This window comes from Thunnus albacares, chromosome 6 (assembly GCF_914725855.1).
Source record: "Thunnus albacares chromosome 6, fThuAlb1.1, whole genome shotgun sequence".
In the NCBI taxonomy this organism is placed as follows: Eukaryota; Metazoa; Chordata; class Actinopteri; order Scombriformes; family Scombridae; genus Thunnus; species Thunnus albacares.
In genome coordinates, this window is record NC_058111.1 from 13,473,025 (window position 1) to 13,489,239 (window position 16,215).

General features: G+C 40.5%; 1 protein-coding gene across 2 annotated transcripts in view; it reads left to right on the plus strand.

Moving 5' to 3' along the window:
• The first annotated feature begins 2,086 nt into the window (after nt 1-2,086).
• zgc:77784 (uncharacterized protein LOC402947 homolog) overlaps nt 2,087-16,215 on the plus strand; it is a 55,236-nt gene continuing 41,107 nt past the window's right edge. For both annotated transcript variants that reach the window (XM_044354321.1, XM_044354322.1), the window contains exons 1-2: nt 2,087-2,650; nt 11,984-12,310. In XM_044354321.1, coding sequence (XP_044210256.1) covers nt 2,596-2,650; nt 11,984-12,310 — 382 coding nt within the window. In that variant the 5' untranslated portion in view covers nt 2,087-2,595. The remainder of the gene's footprint in view (nt 2,651-11,983; nt 12,311-16,215) is intronic.

The window sequence follows — 16,215 nt, forward strand, 5'->3', positions numbered from 1 at the left end:
TTGGGATGATGCGTGGGCAGTGTTGAAAGTGATACTACAGTCAGTTATAAAATACCCAAGATGTGTGTTGGTCTGTATTTAAGTAAGCTGACACATGAAAATATACAACATTTATCTTGTTAATGTTATAGTAGTGGCAAAGAAGGCACCAGACATTGTTGAGAAGATAACAAAACTGATCAATATCCCTGATCAATATCACTAAAATGTTAAGTAATTAAAAATCCTGTCAATTTTATACACTTCTAATTTGTTTTTAGACAAAACCCAGATGAATTAAGCTAATTCATTTGAAAAACAGAGTGTTTGTCTAATTACACTCTAATGAAAGGTCCATATTTAGTTTAAATATATTGTATTCCCACCTTTCTTTTGATGACAGATTCAACCCTCCTGGACACGGATGATACGAGTCTAGAGCAAATCTGTGAAAAGATTCTTCACAGATAATTATTTTCAGCTGCTTTTTGCTGGAGGGTTTTTGTTGCTTTACCTTCCACTTTAAAAAATACTCCAGAGGTGTTCAGGGACATACATGGCCAGGTCATAGTTTTCACTTTTTTTCTTCTTTAAAAAACACTTGTGTGATTTTTGCAGTGTGTTTGGGATCATTGTCATGTCATGGAAAATTCCTGCCCGGGTCCACGCAAACAACAAATATGCCGGACCCCATCTGATTCAAACTAATTTATTTTGCTTTCATCTGACCAAAGAATGTTCAACCAGTATTCATCAGGCTTCATTTTCATGTTCTTTGGCAAAGTTTAATCTTGCAATATTGTGAGCAACGGTTTTCTTCTTGGATGTCGTCCGTAGAGGTTGACTTCATGCAGTGTCTGAGCAGTCACTTAAACACCAGTTTCCACAGATAATCCTTGTGCCAATCAGAATTGCGAATTGTGCTTACTCATTTTTTGAGGACAGCCACTGCACCTTCTGTTATTGGTAGTCTGAGTCCTCCTATACCTCCTAACCACTACTGCTACTGTGTTTTGGCTTCTGTTCAGTAGCCTTTTAATGATCCTCTCCCATCTTTATGAAGCCTCATAATCTGGTTTCTTATTTGTTCAGGCCATTCCTCACCATGTGGAGCCATGTTGCATCAGACACAACCAAGGCCAAAACAGAGAAAGTTGTGGTTGTTCACAGGTTCTTTTATAACCTTGTTTAGGCAAGTAGCCTGAATTGGAAATCACAGGTGTAATCACTTTTGTGTCAGTGGTCACAGGTGTCAGTGAAAGCAGTTTAGTTTTAGTAGTGTATTATATAACTTGCATTCAGGACGCCCTGATTCAATTCAATTACTGTCCAGAGTTTTCCTGGAACAGAAAATTCAGTTTCTCACCTCTAAACCTTGACATCAAATCTATTGACAGCCATATCTTTAATCTGCAATCTTCATAAAAACAAACATGACCCCGAAAGTTAACCTACAACCCAGTGGTTTCAAGCCTATTAGACGTGTGGCCGCTTAAAATGAAACAAAGCTACTTGTGACCCCTCAAGTAAGTTTTACTCCGTTAAACAAAAGAGTGATTTTTTCCTTCTCAGATTGTTTGGGTTGAAGGATTTTTACAGGCATGAAAAGGTAAAAGCAGTCAGTATTCCACAAAAAAAGAAAAAAATTAATGGAAAGTTAGAAAAAATAATCACGGATTTGTTTTAGTTTCCAATTTCGGGGTCCAGACTCTCAAGTTACGCACCATAAACCCAAATAATAATAGACCTAACCCCGTTTTTTAGAACTACACATTTTCCAGTTTTGATCTTCTTCATTATCAGGAGTTTTGCAAGAACAAACGAATTAAATTTCCCTTGAAATAAACCTTGAAATAAAATCAATTCACAAACAAAATGCAACAACTTATGACCCCTGGCCCAAAACCAGACCCTAATTTTGATACCAATAATAGCCCTAACCCAGAAATAGCCTCCTCACTAATAAGTCCTAATAAGTTTTATCCAATTTTACCTTCATGAGAGAGAGAGAGAGAGAGAGAGAGAGAGAGAGAGAGAGAGAGAGAGAGAGAGCGCAGATGTCGTGTCTGTCTCTTTAAAACACTGACTCCTGGAGGTTGGCGAGGATTTGTTGCGGATAGCTGGGAGTGCGCAGCTCGGCATGTGCAGCGCTTCATATTCGCACAAACTGACGCCGCAACCTGCTGCCGCCCGGATCAGAGCCGAGAGAAAGGAGAGGAATTATTTTATTTATGACCGGGCTAAATATAGTTAAACCTCCTTTTTTTGTTGTTGTTGTTTCCAGCATCAGTAGTGCATCTTAGAAAGAGTGTGTGAGGGTGTGTGTGGCCATGCGTTGACGAAGTCATGCTTGAGTTTAGGTTTCTCCGGGCTGCTGCTGCCTCTCCTGCTGCTGTCATGGGTTTGTGGGAGTGACATCAAAGTTTTTTTTTTTACTCGCTTGAAATAATCCAGCTGCAACTCAGTCTCCTAACTGCTTCACTTTACCTGGTTTGAGTAAAATCCCAGCGCTATTTCACGACTGGAGGTGTGATTTAATTGACCTGGGTGGGAGACTGGGTGGACTGTTAGAGAGGCTGCAGACTCGAGAGGATTTGACACCTGGAGAGTGTGGAGATGAACTTTGGAAATTTACTACTTGTGACTGCCTCATTCATCGCCATCGCATCAGGTAAAATGTGAACAATTAATACGCAGAAATTGCTTTAAAACACATAACATATTATTGTTTCTGCTCTCCCCCTCTCTCTGTCACACACACACACACACACACACACACACACACACACACTCTGCCTCATGGTGTAGGCTATTTGACTTGTCTTACCGTGTTGTCAGTTTCTCCAGATGGATGTAAATGTTGTGTTTAGCTGGATTTCAAGCATGTTTTCTCTCCTGACAGCTGTGGCAACCGAGCGCATCCTCCAACATAAATTAATTATAAAGGAAAATGTCACACAATGCATGAATTTGTAATGTTCAAATACCACCAGTGAATGCCAAGAAGATGCACATTTTCTCAGAGTGCCCCCCCCCCCCTCCTCCCGCCTGAGCTCTGAGGTGGTCTGACAGGGAGACATTAGGCAGCAGGAGGGGTTAGAGGAGGCTCCACTGAGATACCATTTAACCAAAAATCTCAGGGAGAGCGTCATATCTGAAAAGCCTCCACTGCCCCCCCAAAAAAATGGTTTTGGAGATGCACACACATTATTAAAATGCTTTTAAAAGCTCATTTTTGTTTACCTCTGAGAAAGAGATTATATTTTTTAACCATTGCTCTAATAACAGCTTAAATTTCCGAGCCATAATCCAAACCCCAAATAAAAGCAGTGCTCAGAAAACAATTCATGAGAGTGCAGATGTTTGTTGTATAGTTTGTTTATTTAGGTCATATTGAGGCATCATGAGACTGTTTCATAACCAGTTTAAAGTTCCTTGTAGTAACTTTCAGCTGCTAAATGTTCCATTACATTCACCAGCTAGTCGCTAACTTTGTCTGCCTACTGTTTGGTGCTTGTGTACAGCGGGTTTTCAGAGTTTTTTTGGCTGAAAAAAGCTGCCTACTATGACCAAAAATCACACTGATGAGAGCTGTGAGAGTGAACCAAAACTGTATAGATGCGGGCATCCGCAAAACCAAAACAATGAGCTGAAAGATGCTAAAATGCTTCGTAGAGCTGTGGAGTTGGGTGATAATTCACTGTGAGATTGTCACTACAGGTTCATTCACGTGCAAGTAGACGTGATCCATCAATAATATAAAAATATTGATTATAGCCTGCTTTACAGAATCGACCAAGATATGTCCTGGACATTCTGCAGTTGAAACATAAACTTGTGAGAGCAGTCATGTGGACAAACCAATGATGGTGTCACTGTTTCTAAACAAGCTCTAATATATCTTTGGTATTTCTGTAGTGCAATTTCTTGTTAATTATTGTATGACATGCAAGACAATACCAATATATCTGCAACAAGCTAATATCGGCTGATGTATCAGCCCCGCCAATACATCAGTCTAGCTCTGTTTTGTATCCTCTACAATGATATACTATAATCTAACTATAAATCTAGAGCTCTGTGGCCCTGTGACTGCTCTTGCCACTTGCTTCATAATTATAAACAGGTGCCACCTCTCAACATTAAAGCTACTTTTCAACACCCACACCATCTGGCTACATCCATTAATCTGGACTGAGTATTTCCTGTCATTCCCACTTCTGTCATACGGCACATTCCCGTAGGGTGAAGGGGTATTTTCATAAAAAATTTTGAGTGAAGAGGATTCAAAACAGGCTTCATGATATCTGCGGGAGCTGCACTGAGACAAAACACCCCACTGGTAGATATTATTCAGTTGTTTTTATGGAAAAAGGAAAGAAGAAATGTTAGAGTTTATAAGTGCAAAGTTATTTTTTGTTTGTGCTGGTGTATCCACCCATTAACTTCCTCTCTGCTGGTCTGGATATGCGTGGTGGGGGTTTGGTTTATGTTTTCTCAAACCTGTGTGTGATTGAGAGGAAAAATAACAATAGTCTCCTGAACAAATTGCATTCGATTTAACACAGCAGCTCTTTTTCACACATATAATCTCAATTAATACGGCATCAGTGTAGACCCCAGTACATCTCATTGAAATTTCAGTTTTCTTGAGCTGTATTCAGTCACAGCTGTTGGCGTGCTCAGTGTGGAACTAATCGATGCTAAACAACCCTTAGCTGGTGATTTGTGTCCACTCCATCCTCCTTCTCATTACTTAGTGACAAATATGGCTGAAGGCTGACTAAAGCCTCTCACAGTCCCCCCTTGATGAAATGACCATGGATGATGAAACCACTACAGGAGGTTAGTCGTCTAATGTGCCGTGTGAGCAGGCAGCAGCTTGAGTCATGTTGCAGGATGTTGATGATGTCCCACTTCTGGTACAGTCTGCGATGACATCACTCAGAGATTAGATGATGGCTGAGGAGGATAGTTGCCAAACAAAGGCTCAAAAAGCCCAGACTGGCGCCAGAAGGATATCAAACCTGACTTTTTCTGCTTGAAATTTAGCTCACTGTGGCACGTTATCGCCCTCCCGCAGAGATTACTTGGCAATGTCACAAGAACTCCTTGAATGTTTTTGGCCTTTTTAATTATGTAAATGAATTGAAATTGAAAAAGAGAGGAGTAAATCTCAGCAGACAGCAAGTTACGAGCCCCACAGACACGCTGTCAGCCTGGTGCTGCTTCTCCGCTGTGTCTCACTTTAAATCACATGTTAGACTGCATTCGAAACCACCTACTATACTAACAGTATGTAATGATTTGGTCAAAATGTAGCATGCAGTATGCAGTATTCAAACAAAAGCAAAATCTGTAGTATGTCAAAATACCCGGATGTTGTACTGATTCAGAAAAAATCTCCAGTATGCATCCAACCAGTCTACCTCGTCTACTGTGTCCCACAATGCAAAGCGCTGGAATGGTCACAACAGCTGTTTTCTGAATCACATACTAATATACAATTCATGCTAAGAATGACTTCAAATTGAGTATGTATGAGTACTGTGTTCCAGCTGCATAGTATGTGGATTTTGTGATGAATGCCAATATGTATACTAGATCAGCAAGGATTTCTGAGTATGCGGTGTGATCTTACTGGACATACTCAACTGCCTCAAAATGCTTTATGTCTCTTCAGACTGCACAATGGCGGAGATTTTGAGCCTGGCTAAAAGCTGTCAATATGTCACTTTATTAAGTAACCGCTAAGCCGCTTAGCTGTAGCTGTAATGAAGAATATAGCTAAATTAACGGGGTTGAGAGCAGCAAAAACTCCAACCAGTAGCAGAAACGCCGGCAACCGGAAATGAGACAATACGCTTCCCGCAGCACATCAGATCACAACTTCATCTGGGCAGAGGTTAATGCAGCATTTAGACACACTTTGAATTTGGATTATTATGATGATAACGAACAGGCAGGTGGAGACGTTTTACTTGGTACCTATGTTTCAGCAAACCAGGGGAAAAGCCAGCTTGCTGCAGCCAGTGCTAGCGAGCTAGCTGTTACAGGCTAACTTTCAATTGGGATTTCCTTTGCTTTCCAATATGTTCTATGCCCTTTCAATGCAGCATTATCATCATCATTCACTACTTTGACTTTTATCATTATAACTGTTGGCTTTAACATCAGTAACTAACCTGTGATGAAGTGTTTGCCACAGACATATCCCACAGTTTACTATTTTCATAATCTCTGCAGATGGCCTAAAGCCACAGATCTCTTCTATTACTGTTCTTTGCTCTTTGTGGAAGTTAAGTAAATCTTAAACTGGGTTTTTTTTATTGTTTGACATGCAAAATGCGACACAGTAGCTTTTAGGCATGTAGTTTTTCCAGTTTGGTGCTGGTTCTTTTACAGTGCTTATTTTCACCCAAAAAGGGGGCATGGTCGTTCTGACGACATGGAAGTGACGTATGCCTGCTCTCATGTATTTAGTAGGCAGTACATTAATATGCGATTTCGAACACAGTCTGACTGAACACAACTGACTGAGTGATGAAGTTACACCAATGGTTGGCCACCACTTCCTGTATCCGTTTTAAATTAAAAGCCCTAGTTTCCATTTAAAAGCCCTCTAGCATTTCATACATCTCTCAGGTAAATGTTCATCTTTGGGAAAATCATGAAAACCTACATTTAAAACTTCTCTCTTTTTTTTAGAGCATAAGGGCATGCCTGTCCAAACCCAGAAACTGACTAAGCCTGGCCTAGCGTACTGCAAATTAAATTGATTTAACAGTTTCATTATGCGTTGTACTACTGTATGAAAAGCAGTATGCACTATGTAGTACATACTGCGTTTGTCGGTAGTATGTAGTAGGCAGTTCAGAATACAGCTTCAATCTCTGAGCAGCCTGCCTAACAGGTTGAAGGTTGTGTTACTCAGCAGATGTCAAGCTGTGAGCTCAGGCAGGTCCAGGTTCTTATATATGTTTTTGCTCCCAGCCTGGCTGTCGCTAAAAGGCACCAAGATCTGAAGCATAAACAGGACATCCCCTCATGCAGCATTGTTGTTTTCACACATTAGCGTGACGGCAGAACACTTCTGCCCCTGGGGAGGATGCAGGGTTAATATTTGTAAATACTAATTAATGAAAGCGGCCCCGTTATGTAATGCCACAGCTAGAAGCCAAGAAACGCCAAATATAGCCCGAATCAACAGGATTTTCAAGACGTGATCTTGATCACCCCCTCAGCTGTTACCCTGCTAACCGTGTGTTAGATGAGGCAGAAATATAGGAGATGCCACGAGCAAACGTGGGTGTGTGTCAGAGTTTGCAATTAGGACCAATGGGATAACTTGTCTATCAGAGCTGTGTGCCGCACTAATGGGCTTTCATTTGACTGCGGTTGCCTGCTTTCTGTGGATTTTCCATTTGCACTGTGAGTAAATGAAGAAATTCTCACAGATCAGATGCAATCATGACAATTACTGCATCTAATCATCCTTACACAGATGATCAAGATCATAATGACTTAAGTCTCTAGCTCTAATTGTATTGACAGCACTGATAAGTAGACTGGAGTGTTTTATTTAGCAGATAAAGAGAAAATATGAGCTTCAATTCAGAACAGTCAACATGTGAATAAGAACTGATAAATAAAATTTACTGTATTTCCCCCAGAAAAGCACCACTGCCTCTTGCCCTGACACGTTCATTTGTACACAGCACGGCCTTGAGAGCGCACTGGAGAGTGATAACCTTGCACGAGGCCGGCACACTCTCATTCACAAAGCCCCTGCATATTGGACGACAGCTCAAGGTTGACTGCCATTCACTCTTATGGATTATCTTGGCTCTCTTTTGCCCTCACGCTGAAGGTCTGTGAGGTTCACTGTTAAGTTAAAATGGCTTTAAAAGAGTTTCATTGATTTGTCTGCACTGACATGGCTTCAGCACAAAGATGATGTGTGTTTCCTAACTACCAGGGTTGGTAACAGTGAGTTGTATTGTTTGTAACATTCAATACAAGGCTCTGAATCAACACATACATACATTTCCTGTTGTGTGTGTGTGTGTGTGTGTGCATTTTAATCAAAATTAGCTGTATTTGTTCTTTGTAAAGCACTGCTTTTGTTTAGTAAACCGCTGAGAAACCACTTAAGCAGTCAGACGTAACGCTGCTATTTTATCCTGGAATACTTCCATGAGGGTGAAAGTAGAGTAAATTCTCCGTAGTGAAAATGCTGTAATTTGCTGCACTGTATTGATCAAAGCTGTGAATTTTGTGAGTCGTAACGGTATAAATGAATGAAGGCAGTTTGTGAAACATCTTTTCCTGTGTTTATATAATTTGCTCTGAAAGTCTAGTACAAGAGTTGCCCAAGTCCTTTCACACTAGAATGCCCCAGCTTAATATTTTTCCGCAAATCAAGTCATACTTTAAATTCCCATACGCATTTGACATCTCTGAGGACCTACCGCAGGCTCTAATGGGCTGTGTTTATGATCCGATTAAAAACATACCTTCACAGAGGTCCCCATTATTACCTGTGATGTTTATTTTTCCATTTCACAAATGGGGCTGACAGAGTTTCTTTTTGCTGAAAGGTTCTTTCAACCGCCACACGGCAATCTTCCTGTCATGAACCAAACATTACTGTGAAAATATTCGTAGAAAGAAAAGAAAATGTGTTGCTGTCGTGCTGAGGGTGGCCGAGACTTTTCACTGATTGCACACTTGTCACAGGAGTGGGTTTTTGCTTGTCACTTTGGCCACCTGAAGCTGTTAGCTTTTCTTCTTTTGACAAGACTACTCTCTCTGTAATATATCTGCATTGTCCTGCATTGCATGATCGCTGTAGCTGTAAGAACAAATTAACGCTCATTAATAATCCCCATGATAAATCAATTTTTATTTAATTTAATTCTGAACTGGACTGGATAGTTGGAGGTGTTGGATATTACTTTAAATATTTTTTGAAGGCGTCTCTCGTCTCATTCAAAAATGCACCCGCTAAATAAAATGAACACGCAAGAAATTGTCATGATGACATTGATGCCATTCAGACAGATTGAAAGCAACCAGGATTTCACAGTATGTGCTGACACACCGAGTACAAGGACAGCTGGGTCTCATAAACACTGGAGAGTGAACATTACAAAAGAGAGAGCTTTGTCTACAGCAGCAATAAATGTGGGCAACAAATGGATTAAAATGAACCATTGTTAATGGGTAGTAGCGTTGTTAATGGCAGATTGATGGTTTTATCGAGTGTGTGGAGCAATGAAGTAACCTAGCCTGAGAGTAAATAACAGTATAATATAATTTGTTGGTAAATTATTCCTTAAACGTAAAGCTCTTTTTTCCATTTTCCTCAGAGACTATGGGATGTCCTAAAAGGGGGTAATATGAAGTATAAGCAGCAAAGAGCTGTTTATGCAATTTGAGCTGCATTAAGGAGTGTAAAGATTTGAGTGTATTAAACATTATGATGAGTAAAGAAAACATCTACAAACATTAAAGGAGCACTCCACTGATTTTACACATGACGATGAGTTTAAGATGAAAGATTCAAAGGTTTTATTTGTCACATGCTCATACAAAAGCAGGGTGTAATACCACTTTGGCTGTTTTAAAACAGCTAATAGAGTAAGAGTAAAAATAAGAAGTAGGAAAAGAAATATAATTCTAAGTTCTACAATTATAAAGTAATGTAATGTTAGGATTAAAATGTAAAAGTGGGCTTTGCAACTTTTCAGTGTATAAAAATGTCAAAAACCAAGTGTTACCTAATGAACACCTGGTGGATCGAAACATTGTGTCTAATAAACTGACTGCATGCAGGAATTTGGCCTTTTTTTTATAGTGTATGAAGGCGAGCTCAGTGTTAGACTGACTGTTAGAGTGCAAATATCCAAATGTGCAGGTCAGTGTAAAGGACACGGTGATGGACAAGGCAGAGGATGTACAGAGGACGGAGGTCAGAGGACACCATCCTGATGGCCTGAAGGAAGAAGCTTTCACTGAGTCTATCTGTGTTTAATTTTTGGATATGAGTAATGTGGCTGGGAGGAGTATGTCTGTCTGTAATGTCTTCTGTGGTTCTGGAGGGAGCTTCTCAATATTAAATTTGAAAAAATAACCTTGATAATGTAATCTAGGGGATCTGGATTTGTGCTTGGAGACTCTATGCAAATCTGTATAGAGTTTGAAAGACATGAAAGTTTAGCAGCTAAGGGGTCTGACAAAACAACAAGACGAGACACAATTGAGCAAAGGATTTTTTGGAGCTTCAACCAAAAACAGTAAGTTTCATCACTGCCAAAGTTTGAGTACTAATACCCAGCACTGAAAGTCAGGATATTCTCTCTGCTGCTTGGATTTTCACCATCTTTTAAATCTTTCTCTTAAAACACTTCCAATTTAATGGAAACACAATGCTAAACTACTGGAGTACCCCTTTAAGAGGTCAGCTCTCTTCCAGTATTTGTTTTTTTGTGAAATAATCCAGTTAGGGAAGATGGAAGAGGAAGAGTGATGTAACCGTGTTACATGAGTTGTGATTTGATACTGCCAGTGAATTCTTTGTATGCTCTGAAAACACGGTTCACCACCAGGACGACAAAGCTCTTATCAAAATCATTTAGACAAACACACACAGTCATATGTGTCAATACTTACTCCCAGCGGAGTCAAACATACCATACAGACGTGACGAAATCTAATCTAGGAAGTACATTATGATATCTCAAAGGATTAGCTTTCAGGTCTAGCCTGAAATGATTTACACTTGTAAACAAAGTATGATTTTGTGTCTGGACCCGCTGAACGTGCTTTGGCACATTTTAACGGCTCGATTAGTATTCATCCACGTCCCACATTAGCATTTGAGCTGTCCCGGTTTGTGACCCTGGGGTGTTAGCGCTCATATCGCTCTTTAGATGTTTACTTCAGGTTTGTGCCACGATGGCGACTCCTGGCCTGCTTGGATCAAATCCGTTCATAAAAAGACACAAATCTGCTTACAGCTGAAAAGTGAGGATTTATCCTGATGCCTCAGATTTAAATATAATGTAACAGCAGCATGTGCAACATGTGTGTCATTAGGTTACTCCTGACTGCTCCTCTCTGACGATAATGGAGGGATTTTCATGCAATCTAGATTATGCACTGGAAATAATGCCTTAGACAGAGCAGCACAATAATCAGTGGCACAGTGACCATTTCATTTTCTTTCTTTCTTTCTTTTGAGAGGAAGAGACCATCTGTTCCTCTGAACCAAACTAAAAGCAGCGGCATTTGAATTATTCATTTTTCTAACTGTAACACATTGTTAGAGACATTTGGTCTTGCTCTAAAAGCTTACCTTGGGTCTTGAAGCAGTGTGTCTTTCCCTCACAGCCAAAGGAAAGATAGTAATGGATCCCCAGAGAGCAGGATATGGGAGTTATCTATATTTCTGTGCCTCTCTCATTCTCTCAGCTTGGGTCTTTCTCCTCTTAAATGCATAGGTCTGCCTGTCTTATTTTTTGCTTTCCACCAACTGTCGTCTCCACTGTGCTACAATCCTGATTGACACAGAGATTGGCTATTTCCATATCATATGGGTGATTGCATCCTCTGCACAGCTGATGTCTTCTGTGAAAATGCTCTGCGATATACTATTCTTTAACAGAACACAATATGGGTCGTGTTTTGCTATTTGCAGAATGTAGAAAGAATGACTGGATATCACATTTACTGATCTGAAAGCCACAGGTTGTTACTGGAATACATGATGTCTTACTTTCAAAGACAGCCTTCAAAGAGAGATTATACACGATTTGCTATGCTAAACACAAATTCATGCAACACACAATCTGTGTCTTTGTCCAGCATCACTAAAGAAAGATATTTCTGCTTCCCAAATGGCTTCGCTGCTGTCTGTCCTGCTACAAAGAGATTACATGTTTTCATGAATGGTAGGTGGTCAGCTGGGTAGATAACATCTGTGCTCATCTCCACTTCACAGGGTCCAGGGCACGGTTTGAAGACAGCGCACCTCGGATTGTGGAGGACCCCTCGGATTTGATTGTTTCCAAGGGGGAGCCTGCCACCCTCAACTGTAAGGCAGAGGGCCGACCTCCTCCTGCAATAGAGTGGTACAAGGATGGCGAGCGCGTGGAGACGGACAAAGATGACCCCCATTCTCACCGCATGCTCCTGCCCAGCGGCTCCCTCTTCTTCCTGCGTATCGTACACGGACGACGGAGCAAACCAGACGAGGGCATCTACACCTGTGTGGCCCGCAACTACCTGGGAGAGGCCATTAGTCGTAATGCTTCACTGGAAGTTGCCAGTAAGGCACCATGTTATTGATCATAATCCTATAAATGTGTGTGCGTGTGCGAATAAGTGTTAACGCTATAAGTTGATGTATGAGTGCAGTATGCAGATGCTTCACAGTTGTGTCCCAGATCTTCTTGCAGCTGTCTGGCAGCTTTATAGAGAGTTGGCTGCTGTGCTTAAAAATAATGATATGAAAGAACCAGACTGCAGAGACAAAACCCTAAAAAGTTGGTGGTGTGGGTGGAGATAAATTCAGTAATAAGTAATAGCCTGCGGATTTGTTCCTAATTTTAGGTGTTTTGTCTTGAGCACTTTGTTTTCTTCTGTTAGGTCTTTAACTGTAGCCTGAGATAAAAACCTGCTAAGTGACTATTAACAACATTTATGGCATTTTGGCCAGTCAGCTACTTAGCTGAACAATTTAGCAACTTAATTTTTCATGTCTGTAATAAAACAATAGTCGGGTGCCCAAATGAACACTGGCACATTTGCCTGATATCTTGCTATAATCATTCCTCCCGTTCATAATGGCCATTGAAAGATCCCTTCATAATTCATTTTCATTGTAAGTGATGGGGCACAAAATCCACAAGCCTCCTTCTGTTCAAAAATGTATTTAAGTTTATTTGAAGATAATATGAAGCTTCAGCTGTCTGAATTAGTCAAATCAAGTTAATATCTTTCAAAGTTACTGTCTTTTTATTACCAAAGTCCTTCTTTTTGTTGGAAAAAATTGGGTTGGGCAACTAACTACTGTTTGAAGACTGACTGGAAAAATTGTTTTAATATAGTTTAAAAGTTGTCTATTCTTGATATTAGAGGCTGTAAAGTATAACAAATTTTCTAAAATGAGACTGCATGTGTTTCTTTGGAGATTACAGGGAAATTATGATGTTTATTTACTTGGGTGTTATTCTCATATTTTTATCCATTTTAACTAGTTTTCATGGTTACATTTAACTTAGAAAAACATTGATATGATTCGCTATATTGGTAGTGGAGGACTGGGTATCGACCATGATGTGACAAATTCACATTAAATAGGCCTACAGTTTTTCTGTCAGAGTCATTATAGTGTTTTCCTGCCACCAGTTACACTCACTCAATAACAGTGAGCCTCTGACCCAGTTTTTAGTGCCACAGCATCAAGATGTTTTCAATGACTTTCACGCAGTAAGGTAGTGTATACAGATATAAAATACAATAAACAGAGAGCAATGGTATCAGATTTGTGCTCAATGTCACTTGGGAAAAGGGTATGAGCTGCTCAATTTCCAAAACACTTCAGTTTAACAGAAAATATAATCTCTAACACTTGTCATTGTGCTTAATGGATCCACTATGCTATGCAGTTCAGTACAACAGCTGCAAGCATTTCCAGGGGACCACTTTCTATGTTTACTCTCAGTCAGACTCAATGACAAGTGTTTGAGATGATTTCTGTTAAACACAAGTGTTTTTGAAAGCTATAGGAGAATCACCCCAATCCGCATCTTTCTTGCTAGAATCCCAAATTTCTAAAACGGAGGTGGTGAATAAAATGTTATCATGAATAATGGACAAAAATAGGAAAACAACAGCCAGGTTGACAAAATATGATCATACTCTAAATATGCTATAGTTCATTTCTACAATTGACCTCAGACCAAGTCTCGGCATAGAAAATTAATGATGCAAGTAACTATTTTCTTTTTTGTTTCAAGCAATTAATCGTTTATTGTCTATGAAATGTCAGAAAATACCAAAACACGCCCCTTGTAATTTTCCAGAGTCCAAGGTGATGTCTCGTTTTCTCAGACTAACAGTCCAAGCCCCGAAGAGATCTGGTTAACTGTCATAGATGACAAAGAACTGCAGCAAATCACACCTGAGGAGCTGCACACACATTGTTACTGACCCGTGGAGGACCCAGATTATCATTGCATCACCTGAGAGTCCTCTCTGTGTACCAACAAAATCGTGTGTGAGCATGCATGTATAGCTGTGTGTCTGCTGTTGAGGAGTACAGCAGGGGAGTATGAGCTTTCTCATATCTTGGTGCAAGTGCACTGAAGTAAAAAGCCCCCACTCGGAGCCGTGTCTATTATTTTTCCTCCTCGGTCCAGGACACGTGCCGTTGTCTTCCCTCCCTTCCTAATTGTGCCAGTGTGGCTCAGCCCTGGGTTGAAATGCGGCTCTCTTTGCCATGAGGAAATGGATTAGTCAGTGGGTTGATTAGGCGAAGGAGCATAACAGATTAGCAAGGTCGAATTGTCCTCGTTAAAAAACACAAAACAGCGATTTGAGCAGGGTCTTATGTTCCACCATATTGAGGCTTCCTTACTGGCAGCGTGTGTGTGTGTATGTGTATGTGTGTGTGTGTGTAAGTGGTCACGGCTGACTGACCTCATCTGTAGCTCACATCCAAAAATAGGGACAGCCTCCACAGATATACAGTATATTGGGAACCATAAGCGGCTCCAACTAATGGAAACATCCAAGCTGGGAGAAGATATGAAGCATATACTGTCATATTGCCTCTTTTAAATGGTTGATAATGTGTGCAGCTGGAGATTACAGTACAGTCATATCGGTAAAGGGATGATTCACCTGCAGGCACACAGTGACTAACAGTATTAATAAGTGCCTGTTTTGTTCTAATCTCGCTGCCTCCGGCTAGCAGGGGCATATGCCAAGACAGCATGGTGGTGGTCTTAGACTCCCCCCTCCCTTGAGTGTGAGGTTGTGCTGACTGTGGGGTAAATAGTGACCCAATTAGCTCTGGCAGGGAGGTGCGGTGTGTGTGTGTGTGTGTGTGTGGTGTTAATGAGCAGCCAGTTTTAAGCTGGTGGTCTTACAGAAATGTGTGTGTGTGTTGGTGGTGGAGGCTGTGTGAGTCTGAGGGACAACAGGTGGGAGGAGGAAGAGCTTTAAACTCCTACTGAGCAGTAATTAATACCAATGCATCTGTTCGTAGTTAGTGCGTCTCCGAATAGGGTGCAAGAGTGCTGACAATAACCTGCTTTTAACCACATTAATTACCAGTGAAAGATGCTTAATATATTGTCTTGGATGACCTCACTTGGTATGATTTTGTATCTCAATAAGTATGAGAAAATAGTTTTGTGTTTTGCGCACCCTGAGGTCTACAAGTTATATTTTTGGTATAGCTGCTGTCGCTCCCTTTTAGAGTACCTTGTAGTCAGGAAATGGCTTTGCTGAAAAATGTCAGCAGCAGTCATTATTTCTGTCTTTTTCTCTCTGTCTCTTCTTTTACTATAAGCTGCCAGTGATCAGCTGTTGCCTCGCTGTTGAAAAAGCAGAATAACGAGAAAGTGGAAGTGGACTGAAATCCCTGCCTCCGTTCCTCCAAACTGTTTTGGCTTGAAAATAAAACAAGAAGGAGGGGATGGGACAGTACTAGTGTCTATTTCGAAGTCATGAATGTTAATGTGTGCTTGTCTCAGTGAGGAGACAGTCACATGGTGTGGCAGGATTAGAATAAAGTAGGACAAATAAAAAATAAAACTTTAGGCTTTAGAGCCAGATGTTCCTCTTACTCCTGATGAGGGATTATGAGGGAATCAAAGTTCTGGTTGCAGCTTGTTTCTTTCGCTTCTTCTGCTCTACGTTCTCTTTTCTCTGGAGACTATCCACAGATATATATCATCCCTGACAGAAGCGTTGTGCCCATTCAACTTGAGGGGGCAGGTGCCGCTGCCGGCTGTGAAAGATGTGTCAAATTGTGGTCGTGTTATCCACAGTGTGAGGAACCAATCTCAGTTCACGCCATAAAAAAGTGTGACTTGAATTAATTTGTAAATTACTCTGCCTCAGAATTCCCCTAAAAAGTGACTTTAAAGTGACTTTAGCACTAGTGACTTTAACCATAAATCACAAGTAATTAACATTAGTGAGATTTGTAGATTTTTTTAT